The 27,279-nt window shown below is 35.6% G+C and overlaps 1 protein-coding gene across 1 annotated transcript in view; it reads left to right on the top strand.

Moving 5' to 3' along the window:
• LOC136822270 (tRNA-dihydrouridine(16/17) synthase [NAD(P)(+)]-like) overlaps positions 1–27,279 on the top strand; it is a 39,268-nt gene that overhangs the window by 10,560 nt on the left and 1,429 nt on the right. Inside the window, exons 4-11 of the mRNA XM_067078510.1 lie at positions 18,772–18,884; positions 19,709–19,895; positions 20,255–20,399; positions 23,961–24,057; positions 24,458–24,549; positions 25,532–25,674; positions 26,236–26,285; positions 26,881–26,958. Of these exons, the coding sequence (XP_066934611.1) occupies positions 18,772–18,884; positions 19,709–19,895; positions 20,255–20,399; positions 23,961–24,057; positions 24,458–24,549; positions 25,532–25,674; positions 26,236–26,285; positions 26,881–26,958 (905 nt within the window). The remainder of the gene's footprint in view (positions 1–18,771; positions 18,885–19,708; positions 19,896–20,254; positions 20,400–23,960; positions 24,058–24,457; positions 24,550–25,531; positions 25,675–26,235; positions 26,286–26,880; positions 26,959–27,279) is intronic.

Below are 27,279 nucleotides of genomic sequence, written 5' to 3'. Positions count from 1 at the left end.
CCTACCCTTAAGACAATAGAGCTTACGACTCTAAATTAAGGAAGATCGATTAAAAATTACAATACTACGCGTTCGACTCTTTGTTAAATGCACGTTCTGTATTGTAGTCAACAAAAGATTCTCCTAACTACATTTTTATTAAGGAAGGTCTGTAGTGTGAACACGACCATGAACTATTTTCCAAAGTGCTCACTATAAAAAGCAATAAAATCGTTACAACCATAAAATATGCTTTCTGCTTCCCTTATGAGCACTCTACAAGAAAGGATCGTGTGATTTGAAAACATGAACTATTTTCCAAAGTGCTCACTATAAAAAGCAATAAAATCGTTACAACCATAAAATATGCTTTCTGCTTCCCTTATGAGCACTCTACAAGAAAGGATCGTGTGATTTGAAAACATGAACTATTTTCCAAAGTGCTCACAAGACAAAAGCAATAAAATTGTTACAACCATAGAATATGCTTTCTGCTTCCCTTATGAGCATCTACAAGAAAGGATCGTGTGATTTGAAAACATGAACTACCTTCCAAAGTGCTCACTAAAAAAAGCAATAAAATCGTTACATCCATAAAATATGCTTTCTGCTTCCCTTATGAGCACTCTGCAAGAAAGGATCGTGTGATTTGAAAACATGAACTGCTTTCCAAAGTGCTCACTAAAAAAGCAATGAAATCGTTACAACCATAAAATATGCTTTCTGCTTCCCTTGTGAGCAATCTGCAAGCAAAGAATCGTGTGATTTGAAAACACGAACTACTTTCCAAAGTGCTCACTAAAAAAAGCAATAAAATCGTTACAACCGTAGAAGATGCTTTCTGCTTACCTCTACAAGAAAGGATCGTGTGATTTGAAAACATGAACTACCTTCCAAAGTGCTCACAAGACAAAAGCAATAAAATCGTTACAACCATAGAAGATGCTTTCTGCTTCCCTTGTGAGCATCTACAAGAAAGGATCGTGTGATTTGAAAACATGAACTACTTTCCAAAGTGCTCACTAAAAAAAGCAATAAAATCGTTACAACCGTAGAATATGCTTTCTGCTTCCCTTTTGAGCATCTACAAGAAAGGATCGTGTGATTTGAAAACATGAACTACTTTCCAAAGTGCTCACTAAAAAAAGCAATAAAATCGTTACAACCATAGAAGATGCTTTCTGCTTCCCTTATGAGCACTCTACAAGAAAGGATTGTGTGAATTGAAAACATGAACTACTTTCAAAAGTGCTCACAAGACAAAAGCAAAAAAATCGTTACAACCGTAGAAGATGCTTTCTGCTTCCCTTATGAGCACTCTACAAGAAAGGATTGTGTGAATTGAAAACATGAACTACTTTCCAAAGTGCTCACAAGACAAAAGCAAGAAAATAGTTACAACCGTAGAAGATGCTTTCTGCTTCCCTTATGAGCACTCTACAAGAAAGGATTGTGTGAATTGAAAACATGAACTACTTTCAAAAGTGCTCACAAGACAAAAGCAAGAAAATTGTTACAACCATAGAAGATGCTTTCTGCTTCCCTTATGAGCACTCTGCAAGAAAGGATCGTGTGATTTGAAAACATGAACTACTTTTAAAAGTGCTCACAAGACAAAAGCAAGAAAATTGTTACAACCATAGAAGATGCTTTCTGCTTCCCTTATGAGCACTCTGCAAGAAAGGATCGTGTGATTTGAAAACATGAACTACTTTTAAAAGTGCTCACAAGACAAAAGCAAAAAATCGTTACAACTGTAGAATATGCTTTCTGCTTCCCTTATGAGCACTCTGCAAGAAAGGATCGTGTGATTTGAAAACATGAACTACTTTCCAAAGTGCTCACTAAAAAAAAGCAATAAAATCGTTACAACCTTAAAATATGCTTTCTGCTTCCCTTATGAGCACTCTGCAAGAAAGGATCGTGTGATTTGAAAACATGAACTACTTTCCAAAGTGCTCACTAAAAAAAAGCAATAAAATCGTTACAACCATAGAAGATGCTTTCTGCTTCCCTTATGAGCATCTACAAGAAAGGATCGTGTGATATGAAAACATGAACTACTTTCCAAAGTGCTCACAAGAAAAAACAAGAAAATCGTTACAACCATAGAATATGCTTTCTGCCTCCCTTATGAGTACTCTACAAGAAATTATCTTGTTATTTGAAAACATGAACTATTTCCAAAGTGCTCACTAAAAAAAGCAATAAAATCGTTACATCCATAAAATATGCTTTCTGCTTCCCTTATGAGCATTCTGCAAGAAAGGATCGTGTGATTTGAAAACATGAACTGCTTTCCAAAGTGCTCACTAAAAAAGCAATAAAATCGTTACAACCATAAAATATGCTTTCTGCTTCCCTTGTGAGCAATCTGCAAGCAAAGAATCGTGTGATTTGAAAACACGAACTACTTTCCAAAGTGCTCACTAAAAAAAGCAATAAAATCGTTACAACCGTAGAAGATGCTTTCTGCTTACCTCTACAAGAAAGGATCGTGTGATTTGAAAACATGAACTACCTTCCAAAGTGCTCACAAGACAAAAGCAATAAAATCGTTACAACCATAGAAGATGCTTTCTGCTTCCCTTGTGAGCATCTACAAGAAAGGATCGTGTGATTTGAAAACATGAACTACTTTCCAAAGTGCTCACTAAAAAAAGCAATAAAATCGTTACAACCGTAGAATATGCTTTCTGCTTCCCTTGTGAGCATCTACAAGAAAGGATCGTGTGATTTGAAAACATGAACTACTTTCCAAAGTGCTCACTAAAAAAAAGCAATAAAATCGTTACAACCTTAAAATATGCTTTCTGCTTCCCTTATGAGCACTCTGCAAGAAAGGATCGTGTGATTTGAAAACATGAACTACTTTCCAAAGTGCTCACTAAAAAAAAGCAATAAAATCGTTACAACCATAGAAGATGCTTTCTGCTTCCCTTATGAGCATCTACAAGAAAGGATCGTGTGATATGAAAACATGAACTACTTTCCAAAGTGCTCACAAGAAAAAAACAAGAAAATCGTTACAACCATAGAATATGCTTTCTGCCTCCCTTATGAGTACTCTACAAGAAATTATCTTGTTATTTGAAAACATGAACTATTTCCAAAGTGCTCACTAAAAAAAGCAATAAAATCGTTACATCCATAAAATATGCTTTCTGCTTCCCTTATGAGCACTCTGCAAGAAAGGATCGTGTGATTTGAAAACATGAACTGCTTTCCAAAGTGCTCACTAAAAAAGCAATAAAATCGTTACAACCATAAAATATGCTTTCTGCTTCCCTTGTGAGCAATCTGCAAGCAAAGAATCGTGTGATTTGAAAACACGAACTACTTTCCAAAGTGCTCACTAAAAAAAGCAATAAAATCGTTACAACCGTAGAAGATGCTTTCTGCTTACCTCTACAAGAAAGGATCGTGTGATTTGAAAACATGAACTACCTTCCAAAGTGCTCACAAGACAAAAGCAATAAAATCGTTACAACCATAGAAGATGCTTTCTGCTTCCCTTGTGAGCATCTACAAGAAAGGATCGTGTGATTTGAAAACATGAACTACTTTCCAAAGTGCTCACTAAAAAAAGCAATAAAATCGTTACAACCGTAGAATATGCTTTCTGCTTCCCTTGTGAGCATCTACAAGAAAGGATCGTGTGATTTGAAAACATGAACTACTTTCCAAAGTGCTCACTAAAAAAAGCAATAAAATCGTTACAACCATAGAAGATGCTTTCTGCTTCCCTTATGAGCACTCTACAAGAAAGGATTGTGTGAATTGAAAACATGAACTACTTTCCAAAGTGCTCACAAGACAAAAGCAAGAAAATCGTTACAACCGTAGAAGATGCTTTCTGCTTCCCTTATGAGCACTCTACAAGAAAGGATTGTGTGAATTGAAAACATGAACTACTTTCAAAAGTGCTCACAAGACAAAAGCAAGAAAATTGTTACAACCATAGAAGATGCTTTCTGCTTCCCTTATGAGCACTCTGCAAGAAAGGATCGTGTGATTTGAAAACATGAACTACTTTTAAAAGTGCTCACAAGACAAAAGCAAGAAAATTGTTACAACCATAGAAGATGCTTTCTGCTTCCCTTATGAGCACTCTGCAAGAAAGGATCGTGTGATTTGAAAACATGAACTACTTTCCAAAGTGCTCACTAAAAAAAAGCAATAAAATCGTTACAACCTTAAAATATGCTTTCTGCTTCCCTTATGAGCACTCTGCAAGAAAGGATCGTGTGATTTGAAAACATGAACTACTTTCCAAAGTGCTCACTAAAAAAAAGCAATAAAATCGTTACAACCATAGAAGATTCTTTCTGCTTCCCTTATGAGCATCTACAAGAAAGGATCGTGTGATATGAAAACATGAACTACTTTCCAAAGTGCTCACAAGACAAAAACAAGAAAATCGTTACAACCATAGAATATGCTTTCTGCTTCCCTTATGAGCATCTACAAGAAAGGATTGTGTGAATTGAAAACATGAACTACTTTCAAAAGTGCTCACAAGACAAAAGCAAAAAAATCGTTACAACCGTAGAAGATGCTTTCTGCTTCCCTTATGAGCACTCTGCAAGCAAAGAATCGTGTGATTTGAAAACATGAACTACTTTTAAAAGTGCTCACAAGACAAAAGCAAGAAAATTGTTACAATCATAGAAGATGCTTTCTGCTTCCCTTATGAGCTCTCTGCAAGAAATTATCTTGTGATTTGAAAACATGAACTACTTATCAAAGTGCTCACAAAACAAAAGGCATAAAGCAAAGAAGATCAGCCAATGAGAAAGATAGAAAGAACTTGCTTTCTGTTTCCCTTATGAGCAATCCACAAGAAAGGATCGTGTGATTTGAAAACATGACCTACTTTCCAAAGTGCTCACAAAACAAAGCAATAAAATCGTACAAAAAAGAACGGTAAAGGCGAACAAAAACTCTGTAACACAATTTACTCGTAATAAACAAATTATCAACTATACATTTTGAAATGAATGTTGAATATCAAATCTTATGAACAAGTTTCTGCTGCTGAACTCTAAAATTTGCCAAGTGAATTTTTCCTAATCCGCTTTCTAACTTGTGAATGCAATCAAAATCGAGTCTGCTAAATGACGCGCCTTACGCGCCCACGCGCCCACACGCCCTCGTATTTTTAACGAGCCTTACGCGACCACGCGCCCTAAAATGTTACACGCCCACGCGCCTACGCGCCCTGGTAATTTGACGCGCCTTAAAAATTTGACGCGCCCTAAAAATTTGACGCACCTTAAAATATTTTTAAATTTTTTTTTGTAAATGACAATAAATATTATTTGGACCAAGAGATATACATTAGAATAAATATAAATATTATATAAGACTAAATTAGTTAAAAACGAATAATAAGAGGCAAACAAATCAAGTATCACAAATCCACATCATAAGGATAGTGGTATAACCTTGGGGTCACGCCGGGCGCAAAACAAGGAGTTAACGAGAATGCAAATATCTGAAAAAAAATAATCTCAAAATCGACGAATAATAAGAGAGATTGACTAAAAATTTCTCCTAGTAGATTCATGAATTTCAATCTCATTCATATCAATGTTCAATTTCCTAACAGTTCTCGATCCACGTATCGAAATTACGCGTGGGCGCGTAAGACGCGTAAGGTGCGAAGGCGCTTTAGAAATATGAGGGCGCGTAAGGCGCGTCATTTAGCAGACTCAATCAAAATCATGCCTATAGTTTGAAAATATCACACTTTTTAATCACACTCACAAGAGAAGCTACGAAAGAAATTTCAAGTTTCTTCTGCTAGGCTTTTCATTTTGCCATCTGAAATTTTTCCTAATCCGCTTTTAACTTGTGAGTGCTATTAAAACTCATGCCAATAATTCTAAAGTATCGCACGTTTTGAACACACTCACAAGGGAAGCTACAGAAGAAAAAGTTTCTTCTGCTAGGCTTTCCTTTTTGCCATCTGAATTTTTCCTAATCCGCTTTTAACTTGTGAGTGCTATTAAAACTCATGCCAATAATTCTAAAGTATCGCACGTTTTGAACACACTCACAAGGGAAGCTACAGAAGAAAAAGTTTCTTCTGCTAGGCTTTCCTTTTTGGACCTACCCCGGTGGGGTAGAGGTCCTATAAATTAACCGATGTCCGTCCGTTCGTTCGTTCGTTCGTCCGTCCGTCTGTTACCAGCTTTTCTCAGGATTGGCTCATTAGTTTTTTCTGATTTTTGGCACAATGATGCAAAATGGTAATGCCCAAAATGTGACGGAGCCCGATTTTCGAAAAAAAATCATTTCCGGCCGAAAATGCCGGAAATATGCCGGAAAAACCGGTTTTTTGGCATTTTCTCGAGATTTCATCATTAGTTTTTTCAGATTTTTTGCTCAAAGATGCGTATTAGCAATGCCTAAAACATGGCAGAGTCCGATTTTTGAGAAAAATTCTTTTCCGGCCGAAAATGCCGGAAATATGCCGGAAATCGCCGTTTTTGCAGATTTTCATCGGACTTTTTCCTTATATTTCGTTGTTTTTTTTTTCACACAAAAACATTATTAATAGCAATGTCCACGATCAAGCATGGTTCAATTGTCGATAAAACTGATTTTTGAAGCCGGAACTTTCTAAAAATCGCCGGAACAGCCGATTTTCTCCGGAAAAACGGTATTTCTTGAATTTCTCGAGCTGTACTTTATATTTTTTTATGAAATTTTGCACACTGATGTAGAATGACAATACCTAAAAAGTGACGGAGCCCGATTTTCGAAAAACATTTTTTTCCGGCCGAAAGTGCCGGAAATATGCCGGAAAAACTGTTTTTTTGGCATTTTCTCGAGATTTTATCATTAGTTTATTCTGATTTTTTTGCTCTAAGATGCGTATTAATATTGCCCAAAACATGGCTGAGTTCGATTTTTGAGAAATTTTTTTTTCCGGTTGAAAATGCCGGAAATCGCCGTTTTTGCAGATTTTCATTAGATTTTTTCCTTGTATTTCTATGTTTTTGACACAAAAACATTATTGATAACAATGCTCACCATCAAGCATGATTCAATTGTCAATAAAACTGATTTTTGCGACCAGAACTTTCTATTAATTTTTTCCCTACAACCCTTCCCTCTCCCCTTATCAACAATCAATGATGAATTTATTGCGTTATGCATTTTCGCTAAACGCTATGTTTTCTGACTGATTTTTTTTCATTTTTCTCCTTGCATTGCTATCTAACTTTCATCATCAGGTAGGTCCATTCAGCATCTAGCTTGTTGCCATCTGAATTTTTCCTAGTCCGCTTTTAACTTGTGAGTGCTATTAAAACTCATGCCAATAATTCTAAAGTATCGCACGTTTTGAACACACTCACAAGAGAAGCATTTTAAATTTTTAGCTTACATTTCAGGTAACTGAGAGCCTATTTGCCCAATAAGTTGAAGTTCAAATCGATTTTAAAGCATTGTCTTTTTTATCATGCCCGCACGGCAAAGTATCAAATATACTTAAAAAGCTAATTAAAACCTTCTAGCATGCTATGGATAAAACGTTCCAATACTCTGGAGAACCAAATAATCTCACCAGCAGATTGTTTGACAGAAAAATCGAAAAATTTCTTCCTTTATGATGATTCCCACAAAATACACTAATAATGTCTTCGCAGAATATCATTCAGGTATTCCGAACGACTCGTCTTCTGAGTATAAATGAAAACAAACTGGCTGATTTTAAATCACCCTACTTTTCAGTTCATACTCACAAAACAAGACAAGACAAAGGATTTCAATATTTCTTTTTATCTGTTTTCATGTCTATGATCGACATCTATTTTCTGCACTTATTTAACTTTCTAGTATGCAACTTTTTATTTGACGTCAATCAGTCCATTAAATGACGTCAATTTCATGAAAACGGTATGTCCAAAACTCAATCCTAGTCAACTAATGCCTCTAAATATAAAGAACTCGATATCCACTCATTCAGAAGCATGTCGTAAAATAAAGCTTCCATGGAAATTTGCTTAGACACAAACTAAGAGAGAAATTACCGGTTGCACATTCTTTGAATGACATTCTCCCAAAGTTCATAAACACAGACTAAGTATTCCCCGCCATTGCACATTATTTCGAAATAAACAAAAACAATTCATTCAAAAGCATGTCGAAAAAGAAAACATAAATAGATTGAAAGAAAGTAACCTAAAGTATGATCCTTTTGTACCTACCTTGATTTCCTAGTTGGGAAGGATTGTCATTTTTAGTCACCAATCGGAATCTTCATTCGTGTCGAAGACTCAAAATAAGATGAAAAAATTTTGGGAAAAAATAAGCTTCATTGTTACTAAGAGATCGCAAACAAAGAAGTTGCTTAAATATCCAGAGAATTGAGAAATTCGAATTGCCTTATGAACCATCAAGAAGCTTCGATGAATTTGAAATCATCAGCCTTTTTGATTGTGCTCACAAGGGAAAACAACGAAGGTTTCACCGGAAAATCTAAATTATTAGATATTTACAAATATCTTTAGAGAATCCACTCGCCTTATGAACAAGTTGAAAAGATGTGATGATTTGAAATCACCATCCTATTTCATTGTGCTCATAAGAGAAAGCACCAAAAGTTTTCGCAATATTGCTACTTAGAAATTGATATCCAAAAGTTGCTTAAATATTAAGGTATTTCCACTTTTCTTATGAGCGCATGAAAAAACCTTGATGAATTTGAAATCATCTGCCTTTTTGATTGTGTTCACAAAAGAAAGCATCAAATGTTTTTGCAATATTGTTTCCCAGAGATCGCAGACAAAGATGCTTAAATATCCAGATATTGTGAAATAATAATCGAATTCCCTTATGAGTTTCTCTAAAAGCGTCGGCTGATTCGAAATCACCATCCTTTTAGATTGTGCTCACAAAAGAAAGCATCAAATGTTTTCGCAATATTGTTTCTCAGAGATCGTAGACAAAGATGCTTAAATATCCAGATATTGTGAAATAATAATCGAATTCCCTTATGAGCTTCTCTAAAAGCGTCGGCTGATTCGAAATCACCATCCTTTTAGATTGTGCTCACAAAAATATTGTTTCTCAGAGATCGCAGACAAAGATGCTTAAATATCCAGATATTGTGAAATAATAATCGAATTCCCTTATGAGCTTATCTAAAAGCGTCGGTGAATTTGAAATCACCATCCCTTTAGATTGTGCTCACAAAAGAAAGCATCAAATGCTTTTGCAATATTGTTTCTCAGAGATCGCAGACAAAGATGCTTAAATATCCAGATATTGTGAAATAATAATCGAATTCCCTTATGAGCTTATCTAAAAGCGTCGGTGAATTTGAAATCATCTGCCTTTTAGATTGTGCTCACAAAAGAAAGCACCAAATGTTTTCGGTTTTCGCAATATTGTTTCTCAGAGATCGCAGACAAAGATGCTTAAATATCCAGATATTGTGAAATAATAATCAAATTCCCTTATGAGCTTCTCTAAAAGCGTTTGCGAATTTGAAATCACCAGCCTTTTAGATTTTGCTCACAAGAAAAAGCACCAAAAGTAATCGTTTTTTTTTATTACCTATGCTCGTAAGACGAATGATGGTTGATTCATACAATAATATTTCGAAGTCTAAGCTGCTTCTCTTGTGATAATAATCGAATTCCCTTACGAGCTTATCTAAAAGCGTCGGTGAATTTGAAATCACCAGCCTTTTAGATTGTGCTCACAAAAGAAAGCACCAAATGTTTTCGGTTTTCGCAATATTGTTTCTCAGAGATCGCAGACAAAGATGCTTAAATATCCGGATATTTTGAAATAATAATCGAATTCCCTTATGAGCTTCTCTAAAACCGACGGTTGATTTGAAATCACCATCCTTTTAGATTGTGCTCACAAAAGAAAGCATCAAATGCTTTCGCAATATTGTTTCTCAGAGATCGCAGACAAAGATGCTTAAATATCCAGATATTGTGAAATAATAATCGAATTCCCTTATGAGCTTCTCTAAAAGCGTTTGGGAATTTGAAACTAACAGCCTTTTAGATTTTGCTCACAAGAGAAAGCACCAAAAGTTTTCGTTTTTTTTATTACCTACGCTCGTAAGACGAATGATGGTTGATTCATGCAATAATATTTCGAAGTCTAAGCTGCTTCTCTTGTGAGTATGAAACCAAAAATGGAGAGAGTAATTGTAAATCATTCTTCATTTTCACCATACTCACAAGACAAGCTTTAAATCTTATTCTACATCGCGTACCTTTACAAAACCGCAGGAAGTAAAAGACGTAACATCTCTTTTGAAGTGTTTTACCTTTCGCGTAAGATTTCATGATATACCGATGAAGACCTAATCAATTCCTCACTGTGAAATTACAGTCGATTATCAAAGCAGAATTTAGAAACTGCAAGGTCTAGGCGCTTACAGACCAAAGTTTAAGACTTTGTCACCTATACCCAAAGAAATTTCTATGAATTAAAAATCATTGTCATTTTTTTATTGTGCTCGCAAGACAAATCACTGTTGAAAGTATATCTATTTGAGAGAGTCTTCGTACCGTAGGAGCAGAATCAACACATTTGAAATCATCAACCCTTTTGATGATGGTCACACCAAATTACCAATAGCACGATCCTTCAATTTTCTTTTGTCAGCTTGTATGCTTAACTGAAATTCTCACTGTAAAAGCGACTTATCATTAAGATTTATTTGACGTCACTTTTTCAATGACGCCAGCTTTATAAAGACTTGAAGCAATGTTTTTTGTCAGGATTTTTTTTATTTGCTCTTCGATTACGATTTTGATTTTGAAGCAATTTGTTTTTTTGACCACTTTGATAAAAGTCTATTTGATTTGGAAATAGAGTTATGTCTAAAGTGACTAAATCATATCACTAAAACTGTCCTCTGAGCACCTATGAAAATTTGTTTCTTTGTTGAAAACATCGCTTTTTTGTGCTCAGAAGTTGAAGCTATAGCTCCCAAAACTTTCCATTATATACAGTAGTCTAGCATGCTACATGTTGTGGACAAAGTAGAAAAACAGCAAGGGATAAAATATATTTTATACAACCTGATATTAAATTGTTACAATTATCATATTATCATATAACACCCTAATATCACTGTATTACACGGATTGTAAACGATTATCCCACTATCAAGTATTACATAAAGAGACAATGTTTTCTTACTGCAATGAGCATAACCAAAAGTAAACATCTGGCTATTTAAAAATACCCGTGTTCTATCTTTGGTTGTGTTCACAGCACAAAGAGTTTCGTGTCGAAGAATATGTTCATTTTCGTATAGCAAAATGAATCTACTTGGCCGATGAGCTTTAGTCAATGAGCTTCTCCAATTCTTAAAATGAACCGCTCTTCGACTATGCTCACAAGACATGCTGCCAAAGCTGTTAAAGCTACCAATATCAATCGATTGCTCTAACAAAACTACTATGGCGAAGCACCACAATTTACACAATACTGCTGTTTAGATACAAAATACATCACGAAACACTTGCATATATAAAGGAAGGCAATTTGAATTCGTAGAATTGGTCATCATTTCCATTTTCGATACGGCTCGTGGTATCTTTGAGAGAATTCAATATTCTGCTGAGTAAAACGAAAATTCATTAAGAAATATGGAATCATCTTCATTTTCTCATCATACTTACCATTGACAAGTCCTGCGAGAAGTATAGTAATTGTACTTAAAAACTATAGACGTAAAACCAACTTTTCACCTATACTATTCGAGAGAATGCACTTGTCTTATGAGTAAGCTAAGAAGGATCAAGCGTGATAAGAAATCATCTTCATTTTTCCATCATACTCACCATTGACTATACTATTCGAGAGAATGCACTTGCATTTTTAAACACGGGGGTAAAAGTCTACTTGAAAAATAGCTGCATACCGTACTCAATATCGCTATGAAATGAGCAGAAAATTTTTTTTGTTATGATCGATTTCACGAACACGAGTGTATTTCTAGCGCTGTTCTCAATCAAAGGAGAAATCAACTTCATAAAAACTCCTTATCAATGAACTTTACATTCATAGCCGATTTTCTTTAAGCTGAAATAAAAATATGTTGTCCTGATCAAACTCATCAAAAGGCTGTGCTCAATAATAGAGCGGTAACTAATATATTCCGGAGCTTGTTGTTGGCTAACAGCTAAATACTCCGTACCCATGGATTTGACTTGAACAATTCACGTTTTTCCAATGAAAACTTGTTGCCATAGTCAAGTTCACTAATACAGCTTAGTTGAGAACTCTTTATCAATGTGATTAACGTAACCAACGTTCCTCATCACGTGAAGAACTCCCGTCAAAAGCTCATAATAAACTGTTGCTTTTGTTAATTGAAAACGACAACATCAAGCACTACAGATACGGACAAGCTTGACCGACTACCGATGTCAACAAATTCCCATTTTCTCATATCTAGCATGTAATTCTCTACAACAACAATAAAACAAATGGATTTCATTTTAGCCCATGCTCTTTACAACAACAGTTTTACGAGTACAACCAAAAATAAGACAACGATTATTTATTTGAAAATAAGGCAATGATTTAACTTGGGCTGTCCTCACAGAACGATCTGTACTGAACTGCATGTCGAAAGGCAAAATTCTCCGACGACTATTCCCTTACCAGAATGAATGAACGCAATGACTATCAGTACAAATCGAAGTAAAAATAACACACTTAAAAATATGATATTTCACCCGTCGAAGTGTGCTTACAGGACAAGAGCTTCAATAAGTATGTTGATACTACGTTTATCAGATTGTCTTAGCAAAACTAATCTACTTGGCTAATGAGTCATAATCAAGGAGGCGTTTTCAAATTCTGAAAATAACGCATCTTTCGATTATGCTCACAAAACAAGGTACCCAAGAATCCCAAAGTTTTTGGTCATTTCGTTTTATAATGACATCTAGGTTTCTTCCGTAAGCAATTATTGAATAAAGTGACTGTGGTTTTTCAATCTTACCAACCTAAAATGACTAAAAGTACAGCGACTGCTATAAATAGTAAAATAAAACCAAAGCAATTGACATGCAATTATTTGAAAATACTATCATGTCCTGGCTTTGGTTGTGTTCACAGAACAAAGAGCTTCGTTTCGACGAGCATGTTCTTATTCGTAAAACAAAATAAATCTGCTTGCCTGGTGAGTCATCGTAAAAGACGCGTTTCAAATACTGACAATGAACCGCCCCTGCACTTTGCTCATAAGACAAGCTACCAAGGCTGTGAAAGCCTAATTCGGCGTCGTTTAGCAGATTGTCCTAGCAAAATTAATCAAGGAGGCGTTTTCAAATTCTAAAATTAACGTACCTTTCGATTATGCTCACAAAACAAGCTAACTGAGAATGTCAAAGTTTTCTGTCGTTTCATTTTATAATGACATCGGTTTCTTCCATAACCAATTATTGAATAAAGTGGCTGTGATAACGCACTTTTAACAATAAAGTTTGACTGCTGTAAATACAACCAAAGCAAATGACATGCGATAATTAGAAAATAGATCATGCTCTGCCCTGACTTTTGTCTCGTTCATTTGCGTATACCGTAGCCAAACCGATCTGATGAGCTATAATCACACTAGCGTTTTTCAAATTCTGAAAATGACGGCTGAAAGTACAACCAAAGAAAAAGAATGTGATTATTTGAAAATACCATCATCTCCTGGCTTTGGTTGTGTTCACAGCACAAAGAGCTTCGTGTCGCCAGCATCATGATCATTTTCTTAAAGAAAAATTAATCTGCTAGCCTGATGAGCAAAAGTCAACGAGATTCTTTTCAAATTCTGAAAATTAATCTCGCTTCTACTATGCTCACAAGACAAGCTACCAAGGCTATGAAAACAATCGCTTTGAACAATGCCACAATCACAAATTTGACATCTCTTTCGCCGAATTTTACTCACAGGGCATCAATTCTACGTCGTTTAGCAGATTGTCTTAGCAAAATTAATCTACTTGGCCAATGAGCCATAATCAAGGAGGCGTTTTCAAATTTTGAAAATAACGCACCTTTCGATTACGCTCACAAAACAAGTTACCCAAGGATGTCAAAGTTTTTAGTCATTGTTAAAATTACCAGGGCTACCAAGTTTATGAAGCTACCAATGTCGACTACACTCTATCGACTACCACCATATTCTGGCTTTGGTTGTATTACAGGAAAAAAGGTCCAATAATCATAACAATTCTACAACTTTTAGCACTAATCGAGAAGACGTTTTCAAATTCTGAAAATAACGTACCCTTCGATTGTGCTCACAACAAAAGTTCCAAGGTTCTTTTTCATCAAACTCTTCTGTGTTTTTTTTTTTCACTTCTAGCGAATCGAGTGTATAATTAGCAGTTGCTTGAAAAGTTCGTACAAGATTACTTTGCAGTCTTATTTGACGTCAATTTTTTAGTGTGACGACATAAACTTAAAAAAATATTTATGTGTCATGGATGCACACCTCTACTGTCAGATATAAATGCCCTGTAGCTTTCAGTCACGTCACACTAACTTGCTGACACTTACATTACTTGGAATAAGAATGTTCAATTCGCTCCATGCCAGTAAACTTGTGATCCTTCACATGAAATGGAAAATTGTTTGTTATGATCGTTTGTGCTCGTTTGCACAGAATCTGATCAAATCACGACACTTTCACATCGTGAACTTTTGATTATAGCTAGCCAAACTTCTTTACGATACGTAACGTAAAAATTGGGCGCTATGATCAACTTCACTAATGGGAATGCACTGAAAAGGACAGCCACTTCACAATCGGAAACATACTAATGATATAAAATGTAGCTTTTATGGATATCTTCTCGCATTTTCTAACACAAAGTTTCCTTCCTTCCCTCCTATAAGAAGTGTAAATCTGCGATTAAGAGTTAAAACTTCGTACTGGTGAATTTGACTTTAAAAAAAGTGCTTCTTATTATGAATCAGAGCCAAAGTTCTTCGGAATTGTATTTGATTATAATGACATAGCTTTCTCCCATAAGCAAGTATTGAACAAAGTGACTGCGATAACTCTCATTCTTACCAACGTACTTTTTGCTGTAAGCACAACCAAAACAAATGACATTCAGATTATTAGAAAATAACATTATGTCCAAGCTTTGGTTGTGGTTACTGTACAAGCTTCGTGTCGACAACATGTTCATTTTCGTATAGTAAAATGCTTGCTTGGTGAGTCATAGTCAAAGACAGCTTTTCAAATTCTGAACATTAACCAACCTTCTACTAATCTCACAAGATAAGCTACCAAGGTTGTGAGGACAATCGCATTGAATAATGTCATGTTTGCCAAGTTGACATTTCTTTCGTCGAATTCTTCTCACAAGTTGAAATTCTATGCCGCATAGCAGATGGTCTCAGCAAAACTAATCTACTTGACTAATGAGTCATAATCAAGGAGGCGTTTTCAAATTCTGAAAACAATGCACCCTTCACTTATGCTCACAAAACAAGTTCCAAGGTTCACAAAGCTACCGGCAGTGTCTCCATACTTCAATTTGTTGTTTATAAAATCAAAGCTTTGACATTATGACATTGATTTTGACACTGATTTCTCCAATAAGCAAGTATTGAATAAAGTGACTTCGATACCAACGTACTTCGGCTGAAAAATACAACCAAAGCAAAAGCATGTAATAATTAGAATCAATATCATCATGTCTTAACTTCGGTTGTGTTCACAGCACGAAAAGCTTCGTGTCGAAGAGCATGTTCATTTTCGTATAGCAAAATCAATATCCTTTGACTTATTAATAAATATCATCTCGTTTTATCTCGAGTTATAACCAGCAAAATCTTTGACCATACTTATGTGAACAATACTTACCTCTTTTTAATTCTTAAAAATTGACATTCCAAAAATAAAAGAATTCAAAGAGAAAATTATTTGACGTCAATTTCTTCAATGACATCAATTTCAATTCCTTAGCGAAAAAGGTTGATACATACTGAATGTCTTTTGAAAGATGCCCACAGACTTCCTGCCTTAGATTTTCAAACGATGCTTGAGTGGAAATCTAATTTGCATGATGTCCGTTTGAAATATTGAGCATATTGCCTAAAATCAAATCATAGCTGAAAGAAATTAGGACTTTAGCTCTGGTTGTCGTCTCATTTCGTCTCATCTCGTTTAAAATCTTAATCTTTATTTCGGCCTTTTTGACCATTCTCCTAAAACAAGCCATCCTGACTTTCGATTGAGATTCGGTATCAAGATTCTGCTCTTCTAAATTTTATTCGGCATTCCAAAGACAGGGAAATGCAGATAAGAAAGAACATTAGCGCAAAATATTGAATAAATATTTTCCGGCGAAAACTTTTTACTTGGATTTTCAGATTAATAACAATTGAACATTTATTCTTCTTTTGAATGAAAGAGAAATTTTGCTGCCCCATCAAACTCACTGATGTAAGCTGAAGGTGCTATGGTACAACTTGATACATGTACGGAATACAAAGGTCAGATTTAAACTTTGTAAACAGATGAACCTTCGCCCCCGCCCCCGCCCCGTGCCATGTGAAGGGAATTGCGCAGTCAGTCAAGGGTAGCTAACGGGACGTTTAATCGTGTCAACACATTTGCTAAAATACCGTAAAACAAGATATTCCCCTTAATTCTTGTTACTATTGAGCTTGGTTACAAACATCACTAGAAAAAGCGAACAAAGTTTTCAAAACTTTTGCTGCAACGAGTAAGAAACTCTGACAAAAAGTTTTAGTTATTAAAACACAGACCATTGCTTAGACAAACCCTTTAAATTGGACGCTCAGCTTTTGAAAATCGATGCTCTTTAACAATGGGCACAATCTCAAACAGACAACCTTCACTATGAAATGAAGACTTTGCCATCAGATCATGCCCACAAATATAGCTTTTGTTGATCAACCAACTGACTCAAGCATCGCATTCTACCAGAGTTTACGAATGTTCAATTGTGCAATAGATGACAGATGTGCTAGTTTTTATAGATCTATTCTTCAGTAATTTCACTAATATATCTACTCTGCCGTAGGTTCAGCCGAGACTGTTCTTAATTTTTCACGAATGTAGGTTCTGAAATTTGACGTTTAGATTATTCTTTTAAAATTTATTCTTAGTTATTTTTAGCCAAATTTCACTTCAAATTATTCCTTTTTGTGCGGCAAATGAACTTGAGAAATGTTCGCACTTAAACAAATAAATGTAATGAAATAAGAATGAGAAAGACATTCTGTTCTTTTGAAAATCGATAAAATAAGGAGAGGGTTGCTCAAATCACATTCTTCAAATTTAAGGATCGTTTGAAGGATAAAAATCTCAATGATGGGACATTTCTTTTTGAATGTTTCTTAATTAGTTTACAGTGTAATTGATTTAATTTTTTTTTTAATTAATTGTATTTCAGGCACTTCCATATATCTCAATGGCTATTCGTCCTATTTATAATAAGTAAACTAAATAAATAAATAAATTACTATGTAAAAAAATATTATATATAATTTTCAATTTGCAAAAATATACTTACGACCAAAAGTTTATTCTCTCGATTGAGATAAAAATCATAAATTGAAGCTTGGATAAAATTGTACTACTGTCCTTTCTGGGCAAGTTGAAATACAGAGCTATATATCTCTTCAGTGAGGCCTATTCACTTCTGAAAGATATAACTCTGCAGGCAAGGCTCAAAACTCGGAGAAATTCTAAATGGTGGAGACTAAGCATAGTATCAGACAGTATTCATCAGAATTGGATTGAGAAATATGAAATAAATTAAAAATCAATAAAATAAAAATTTATCTTAAACAATAATTATTTGTCGGAACAAAAGAAGAGCAAAAGTAGTGTTGTTGAATGTGAGATTGATGCTTGAAAATAAGCTTGTGAAAAAAAAAAAAAGTGAGATCGTGATCGGCTATTGAAGGTAAAAAAAAAAAACTCGATTGCTTGAAAAATGGCTAAACATGAAGTGCTAGAAATATAGTGATTTAAATTTGAAATACAGACAACTTGGGAGACTAGAGACTTAAAAGAAAATAGACAAAGATTTATTAAGAATTGCTTAATTAACACTACACCAATTGTTGTGCTAGTTTTTGAATCCGCAAATGTATTTAATATACCTTTCTTTAAGTGTACCTCTTATTTCCCAAGCAAAGCCCAACAAATCCCTTTCTCCTTCTATCTTCACCAAACGTCTTTTTTTGCCTTTTTTATGTCTTTTGATATTTTCAATATTTGTTTTATTTGACGTCAGTTTTATTTAAGTGACGTTGGTATTATAAGTAACTGTTCATATGATAGCAGGCTTTCAGAGAGCTGGGCAATAGCCCACCTTCCTGTTATCTAACTTGATTTGGGAAGGATCCCAATATTGATATTAAATTTCCAATATAAACGGGTCACACGGCAGTGGGATTCAAAAATGTTATCGAAGACGTTACATTGCAACTGCTTTGGTGAACGAAGACACTGAAAATATATCACGTGACTTCAAAAAAGGATTTGATCCCATTAAACCGAGCTGGCTGGAGGTGTCCCATATAATCATAAGGAAATGGCATTTGTATTAAAATTTCGTAAAACAATTTTTGCCACTCTCTGGCTATATATATGAATTCATATTTTGTTTTTCAGTTTTCGTGTTACTCAATAACGGCAAATATCGGAAAAAACTTTGACCAGCGTATGTGTAAAGTCCTGGAATTTTGATGCATTTGATGCTCTACTTTCATAATTTCAAAATAATATTATTTCTTTCCTTCTTTCTTCAGTACGGACAGCCTGTGCGCGAATCAAGAAACCTATCACCTGTAAAATACGTGTTTATGAAAGTATCGAAAAGACTGTCGAATATGCAAAAAGATTGGAACGAGCGGGGGCTAAGGTAAGAAGATTGGAGAGTCTGTAATAAATGTTGACATTTGGCGCTCAGAGTCATTCGCAATAGTACAAGAGAAAAAGCATGACCATTGATATCCTGCTGTATGCTTTACTTTCTAACTAGTCGAGAGAAAATAAATAAAAACTCTCGATGATGGAATTAATTTGTGGAAGATTTTGCTCGCCAGCTGGAAAGTACTACTATAGTTTTCTACTGAACTAACTATAGACATACAAACAGAATATATATTTTTTGTGTAGTGTAGGATTTTTTAGACAGTCTTGCGATTACTTTCACGGAGGTCAGGCTATCTAAGAACTGAACGGAACATTTGAAAGAGCGGGCCTTTGTTTTAAGCGCTCGCACATTGACCATTCGGCTCCTTATTGATAGACCTAAAGAGAAAGGGAACAGGTTTTGGCCGGAAATAAATAGTCCTACAGCTACGATCACTGTGCACATAAAATAAACACGGTACGCAGACCAGACCACATCATATATACACACCCCTGTCTCAGTGCCCTGGTAGAACCTTTTCCCTCAGTGGGGATGACAAATTTCTATCGAAATCCCAATGGGGATAGAAAATCTATTGTTTCCAGCTCAAAAATTCCAGTGGGGATGGTTTTGGAGTCCATTTCTTTTCCATTCAATTTTCAATGGGGATAGAATCATAGGCCAATTTCCCAGTGGGGTTGAAAATGTAGGGTTTTTTTTCCACCGGGGCGGGGGTCCACCGGGTCTGTGACACAGGGGTGAATATACCTGCATTATCAGAGCTAAAGAAGTACGGAATGCGCTCTTACCTAAACGTTTCTTTTTCTCAGATCATCACAGTTCACGGTCGACGTCGCGAACAACGAGGTCCGCTTACCGGTATTGCAAGTTGGGATCACATCAAAGCGGTCAAGGAGGCTGTTTCCGTGCCCGTATTTGCTAACGGAAACATCCAGTATTTGCGGGACGTCGAAAAATGTATAGAGTATACCAAAGTGGATGCTGTGATGAGTGCAGGTCGGTCTCCTTTCTCTCTTATTAGGTTTTTAACTATAAATACGCTCAACTGGCAGGAGGAATCATTACAAACCTGGAAATCTAATGTTTGCAGGGATGTGTTTTTATTTACGTTTAGATAACTTTGTTTTGAAATGAAAGTCTCTAAAAAAAATAAAGGTAAAACATGGGGGTGTTATTGACTAAATAGGAAATTGTTTGAAATTTTTTTTTTTTTATCAATTTTACAGTCGGACCTGCAAGATACTGAAGTTGAGCCAGTGCGGTTAGCACGTTCGACAGTATTCACGTAGGTGTTAGAAGTAATTCCATCAGTTATATGACGTTATTCAGACAATGTTTTTTTTTTCATTTTTTAGAGGGTGCATTATACAATCCCGCCATATTCACAGGGCGGCAACCGCCCGCATGGGAGATGGTGGATAAATACTTAGCATACTGCAATCAATATCCCACCAATTTGAGTTATGTGAGAGGACATTTATTTCGCATGTGGCAAAAGTGGTATGTTCAAAACTCTTTTTCTCTCGTTTGAAAAATTATTTCAGGGAGTAATTTTCGTATATTTTGCAGTTCTCTGTTTAGCTCAACGCAGATAAAATAGTTAACCCCCCCCTGATTACCTTACCCAAATATAGAAGTCGACAACTGATAAAATATTCTTTTTTAATCGATTAAAAGTTCGTTCAACGAATCGAGAGTTTGCGAAATCCAAAAATAATACTGACCACATTCCTATCTGACTTTCTCCAAAGCTAGTTACCTCCTATCTTAATAAATGTTGAATTATTGATATTCTCTTTACGATATATTGGCAACAAAATGCAGCCCTATTGAGTGGTGTTTCTAAATTTCTTGTGTAGTGACTCTAAATTCAAAACCGCATGAAACACGAGCCAAACAAGATTTGAAATCATTGCCTTTATTGAAAATAAAACTATTTCAAATTTGACTTCTAATTCATTAATAAATCACATAGCGTGTTTGTTTTCATTATTATTTTCGTTACCATAGAAACATTCTGACAAATTCAATATTCCGTTCTTTGTCTAAAAAGTCAATTTAAAAAAGTGGAAAATCTTGAAAATAATTTAAGGAGGTTCATTTCCGTGTGAGTTGATGATTCTAAGGAGTTGATTCACGAAGAAATGAAGAAATGTTATCATCTTTCTTTGTTTATCATTTTGCTGTTGATTACAAATACTTCACCTAACCAATATCACCTCATTACATCTAATGGTCATCCTTCTAAAGACTCTTACTTCACATTTTCATCCAAGTTCAAAGAACAATGTATAAGTGTCTGTGGTACCACTCGTAAATGCCATTCCTACACCATCAAACAAACATCCACCAATCAATATGAATGTCAGTTTTATGATAGTGCTACCATGCGTGAAGATTTGGTCAGGGTTTCTTTTCGAATTTGCTACTTCATCAATGCGAGGGACTGTAAAGATTGGTACAGTATTGGAGCGAGGGCGTCGGGTGTTTACAAGGTGAACTGGATGGGGCGTTTTTTGAAAAATATCAGATGCAACATGGATATTGAGGGCGGAGGGTGGATTGTTTTCCAACGACGATATCAGCCTCGCCCCGTAGATTTCCAACGCTCTTGGAATGATTACAAAGTAGGCTTTTGTGTCCCACATCGAGAATTTTGGCTAGGAAACGATTTTATCCATGAAATGACTGTCTCTGCGAAGCATGATTTTTTGGTGCACGCTGAAGCGTACACGGGTGAGACTGCCATCTCAAGATACGGTGAATTTTACATCGATAACGAGAGTCAAGATTATACTCTTCATTTCAATGAGACTCTACTGACCGGTATAGAATCTTTGACGGGTCCACAAAACCTGAACGGAAAGAAATTCCATACACATGATCGAGATCACGGATCGTCTTGTATTACACGCGGTCACGGTCCGTTCTGGTTGAATGATTGTATGTACCTTGACCCGAACCATCCCAATTTTCTCCGCTGGAGGACGTACGTCGACAGTGATGTGATTCAGGAAATTCAATTGATGTTTAAAGCTACAGGTCCAAACTAAGGACAAATTAGTGACCTTTCTGTACGGTATTGTTATTCTGTCTCGGATGGATTTCATTACAAAAGTTATAAAAAGAGGCTTTTCCGTCGTGAAGAAAAATTTGACGAGGCTTGGTGAATATGTTGTTTGTTCTGCTAGCCTTAAAAAGATCCAAGAAATTTATTTGATATTAAAACCGAACGAAGATAATTTAATTAATGCTTATTAAAGCTACATGACCAAATCAAGAACAAATTGACAAGATTTCCACAGTAAACATGTTATAATGTAAATGATTTGATCCAAACAGTCAGTAACCAATGTTTCACAGTTTAATGCTGTTTCTCGTGAATACGTATGCATCTTGAAGCCATTGTAAACGATCACAAAAAATCTTCAAATATGTGAAACTGACTCTTAAAACTTATGAGACAACGGATAAGTTCAGCTTTGGTAAAAACGGTTCCACAATAAGATTGTTACATGCAGTTTTTTGAAAGAAAACATACCTAATGCGTAATTAGAATTAGGTAATGCGTCATTTCATTTTCGTAAAATTATAATTTGAATTTTTTTTTTCATTTCAATAAAATAATGCACACAGTGTCGACTTTTATGTACAGATATGATAAAATTCTTTTTTAAAAAAGCACCTCGCACATATATCACCAATTTTTTTTTGGGTGAATTCACGTTGAAAGGCTGTATGCAATTTATTAAAAAACTTTTCACATTACACATGATTAAAATAAAAGTAATTTATATATTTTTTCATTAAACCTTCGTTTGATTAACGGTCGACTAAAATAGAATCTACCGAAAATAAGGACCATTTGAGGATAAGGTAGCTTGATCCTCATGGGACCAAGAATTTTCATCGAATTAGATAAAGGTTCGAATTACCGAGTGTATTTTTGGATAACTTTCTAGCTGTCGAGACCAATGTTCGAATTACAGAAAGATTAATATAAGATTAGTAGAGATTCGAATTAGAGAGAGTTAAATGATATTACGATTCTGCCCCACATCGATTGAGTTCTTCTCAATGATTAAGATATTTAGGCATGATGGTGCAATATATTGCGAACAAAGACTGTAGAAATCTCCTCGGGACTTACTTACGTGCCATAATCACGACGGATCATTATAAGTTGATCCCATCGAAGCTTTTGTGAAAACGTAAAATTTGTTCCAAACGTTTCGGCCTTATCTGAGGGGGGGGACTAGACTATATCAAGTGCCTTCATCATTTCTTAAAAAGACCAATGAATTGTTGTTGACGCTCAATTGTTCAAATTCTTTCGACATTTCAAATATTTTAGGCCAATATTGAGATGTTGTAGCTTAGACTATGCTATAGTATAAGACAAATCACTATCTAAGAAAATAAGCCCAAAGCCGAAGAAAATTCGCAAACGAGTTTTTTTGCCAAAAAGAGTTTACAGTCGGTAGAGTTTCTTTGTTGAAACTCTCCCGCCGATTTTTTCCGCATACCGCCATATTTTCCCGTCTTTACTATCACTGTAACGGACGATAACATCGTTGTAGCCGGTGTTTACTTCTTTGAACCACAATTCCTTGATTCTAGGCTCATGAATCTTTTTAAAATGTTAATATTTTAATGTTAATGTTCTATACTATGAGTGCATCAACTCTCTTGTCAATTTTTGAGGGCTATAAAATAAAGCATCTTGCAACTTTTCACACTCAGGAATCTTGGAAACTTTTCCTCAGAGGGAATAAAAACTCCTTTTGAAATCTCAATGGGGATAGCAATTTTATTGTTTTAAGGTTAAAAAATCCAGTGGGAATGGTTTTGGAGTGCAATTTTTAAACATTGGATCTCGAATGGGGATGAAAGTCAAATTCCCACTGGGGCTGAAATACCAGGGTATTTTCCCATCCGGGACGAAACTTTTACGAAATTTTCCAGTGGGGCTTGGGTCCCAGCGGGTCTGTGACACAGGGGTGTTTAGATTAAAAAGGAAATTTTGACGTTTTCTAATACTTTGCCTTACTCTGATTTCAGTTTGGATAATTTCCCAGAACTGCGCCATCCGCTAGGTAAGGTAAAGAAATTCGAAGATATGTGCAAAATATCGGATACGATCAAAGAAAAAGCCAAGGTGAGAGAGACAGATTATATATTTGATCGTAAAACTTCTTCGTCCAACTGTGACTGATTCAAATTTACCTTCGCACTTATATTTGCTCTGGGAGATTCGACGAAGTGGATCCATCCTGTTTATAGATTTTGATATTTAATTGCCCTTTAAGTTTGCAATCGCAGTCGATGGGGACCCGATGGCTCCCTCTTCTTTAGCTGTCTTCCCAACAGCTTCTTAATTCAAAAATACTATTTCATGACAGTTTCCAAACCAGTTTTTAGATAATTTACCATACCCCATTTCCCGTCTATTAAGTACCTAACCATAATCTATCTCATGACAGTTTCTAAACCAGTTTTTAGATAATTTACCATTCCCCGTCTATTAAGTACTTAACCATAATCTATTCCATTTGTAGGCGATCGCGGACAAAGAAATAGAGGAAGGTAAAGACAGTGAGGAAATCGGTCATCTTCCCTTTTGGAGATGTCAACCGTACGTTCGACCACCGTAAGTAGAAACTAGGTGTAGGATGTTTTGTATGAAATGCTAGAGATGGTTTCTATTTACTAACTTTATAAAATTTCAGGTGTTTGCCCTCTGTCGGTCGCACCACAGTTATTGAAAGCTAATATTTTCCAATACCTTGATAGAAACACCCCTGTCTCAGTGCCCCGGTGGCCTGATTTCAGTACATGATTTTTTTCAGTACATGGTTTCAGTACATGATTTTTTCCTACGTCACTGCAGTAATCAAATTTTTATTGCACTCATTTGTAATCATCCTAAATGGCTTGGGAATTCAAGAACTGTTTTTTATTGTCGCTGTCTTTATTCAATTTATATATCAATTCACAAATGAGTGCAATAAAATTTGATTACTGCAGTGACGTAGGAAAAAATCATGTACTGAAACCATGTACTGAAAAAAATCATGTACTGAAATCAGGCCACCGGGGCACTGAGACAGGGGTGTATAGAAGGCATAACCAGATGGTTTGAGTTTGAGATCCTTTCGCTATTAGATTCTTTCCATGCTTCTGGGCAAAACCTTCAGATGATTTTGCCTATCTCTTTTCCAAAGTTGAGAAATGACAATTTGAACTTTCCAGAAATATAAACAGTTAAACAGTTCTCGGGATAGTTCTAGACATTTAAGTTTAATCCCATATCAACAAGAATTGCATTGGCTCGATGAAACAAAACTGTCCTGCTTGTCTTTTACTGGAAGCGAGGCCCTGGCTTAACTTGAAACCGTTCTCCTTGCAGCTCCAAAGGGGTGATTTCCATTTTCTATTTTCTGGTTTTCGTTTAACGGGTGTCAATCATTCGTTTGAATAACATATTTAGAAACTGATGTAAACATTTTGTATGTGGAATGTTAAGATGGTTTCAATTAACTAGCAAGTTATTTCAAGAAATGTGTCCTAAATTCCCCCAAAAAAATTGTGTCCTTAAATTCACTAAGTTTTCGCTTCTCTACCTCACTTAGACCAAAAACAACATCGGGCGAGAAAAGGCCACTCGAAGAGGGCGGTAAAGAGGCGGAAGCAAAAGCAAAACTAAAACCGCCCTCCAAACGAAAAGCTATACGTGAAAAACACCATCAGCACGGCAAAGGCGCATTCCCTAAAGGTACGTCAAGTTTTTTTGACTTTAGATTTTTTTTTCCTTTTTTCGTTACTATGAAAAATGTTTCGATCTCCAACATTGTTTAATGCTTACGTCTTTGTTTAGCTCGGTGTTTTTCTCTGCCTTCTTTCTTTATGAGAGCTCAAAATAGAAGATTTCAGTAAAAACGGCATATAATGTAGAATCGTATACATCTGATTGATGTCCTGGCGACATTTCATAGAACTAGAAAAGTCAAGTCGTTTTGATGTCAGCGGGCCATTTTCCCATGAGAGAAATGATAGTCGGCCTCATGTGTCTTATTCCCGGTCGGGTTCAATTGCCCTTGTGATTAAGCCTGAAAATATTTCGGTTGGACCAACCAATACCCGAAAACGGTGGTTAGAGTTCAGGCCTCTGCAAAATCTCTGAGGCAGTCGGGCGAAATTCCGTTATCTACTTCTTCTGGATGTTAAAAAATTTTCCCGACCTTCAGAGATCTACCGCGTCGGAAGAAAATTTCTACATCGAGTGTCAGATACAGATAAGTTTGTGAGGGTCAAATATTCTTTCTTTGCTTCATAGTTCCAAAAGACAAATGGCCGCTATGCGTGACTTGCAAGAACAACCCTTGGGTAAGTTAAATATGTTTTGACATTTCTTCATTTGGAACACACAATTTCTTAGTCGTGCCGGTGCGAGAATAGCCATTTCCTTAAACTGGTCACCTGTCAATTAGCAGTGTTGTCAATCTTTTGCTCTCATTAGGTAATCATTTCAGTTTTTCTTTGGGGGGGGGGGTTGGAAACGAATGCACAATTTATCCTTTTTCTGAGTGCTCCGTCCCAAATGTCCTAAAATTAAGCAATTTTTTATTGAATTTTCCTCCCGATTTTCTTTTAATATTAATTGAAAAAGCCTCTACTAAGCAACTTTTTTACGCGGTAACGGACATTTCATTTTGCGACTTGAATGTTTCAAGCCCTGGTGAAATAATTGAGGTTGCGTCAAAACACTTGAGAAAGGTTTATTTTTTCCCGAACATCATCGAAGTGTAAAAAATTATTTTTGGTGAAGTCCCTTTTGCGTAGCGTAAAAGTTGTCCTCCTTTACTTTTAAAACTGTTTTGAAGAACATAATATATTTTGACAAATTTGACTGGGAACTATGCAAAAGTTGGCTTGGAAAATTACTTTAAATCGCATGCGAATTATTCTTGTTTTTTTACAGGGCAAGAAATGTGAATACAATTTATGTAAAACTTGTTGTAAAGATATGACCGCTATCAAAGTACTCAATATTGTTCAGGTACGTTTTCATTTTTTTGTTTACTTCATACTGGTTTATTGTAGTTTTCTAGACTATCTATTCGAGAGTGAAATGGGGTGCTAAAAATCAGGGTTTCACTCCGGCAAATGACAAATTATAATATAACTCCGGTGTTGGAATTCTAGACTGGTGGAGCAATTTCAATGTATTGGTTGGTGTTATGACCATCGGTTTGCGAATAAAACTTCTAGACCAGTGATTTCTTTAAACAGGTTCGCTGAGCCTTAATAAACAACTTGAAAACTTATAACTAGCGTCTTTGTTGTTTATTCTAGCTCTACTCCACTCGCCTTTACTCTG

The sequence above is a fragment of the Clytia hemisphaerica genome, unplaced genomic scaffold (assembly GCF_902728285.1).
Source record: "Clytia hemisphaerica strain Z4C2 unplaced genomic scaffold, Clytia hemisphaerica genome assembly, whole genome shotgun sequence".
Classification (NCBI taxonomy): domain Eukaryota; kingdom Metazoa; phylum Cnidaria; class Hydrozoa; order Leptothecata; family Clytiidae; genus Clytia; species Clytia hemisphaerica.
The sequence above is the reverse complement of the archived record's forward strand: the minus strand, read 5'-3'. Positions and strand labels throughout refer to the sequence as shown.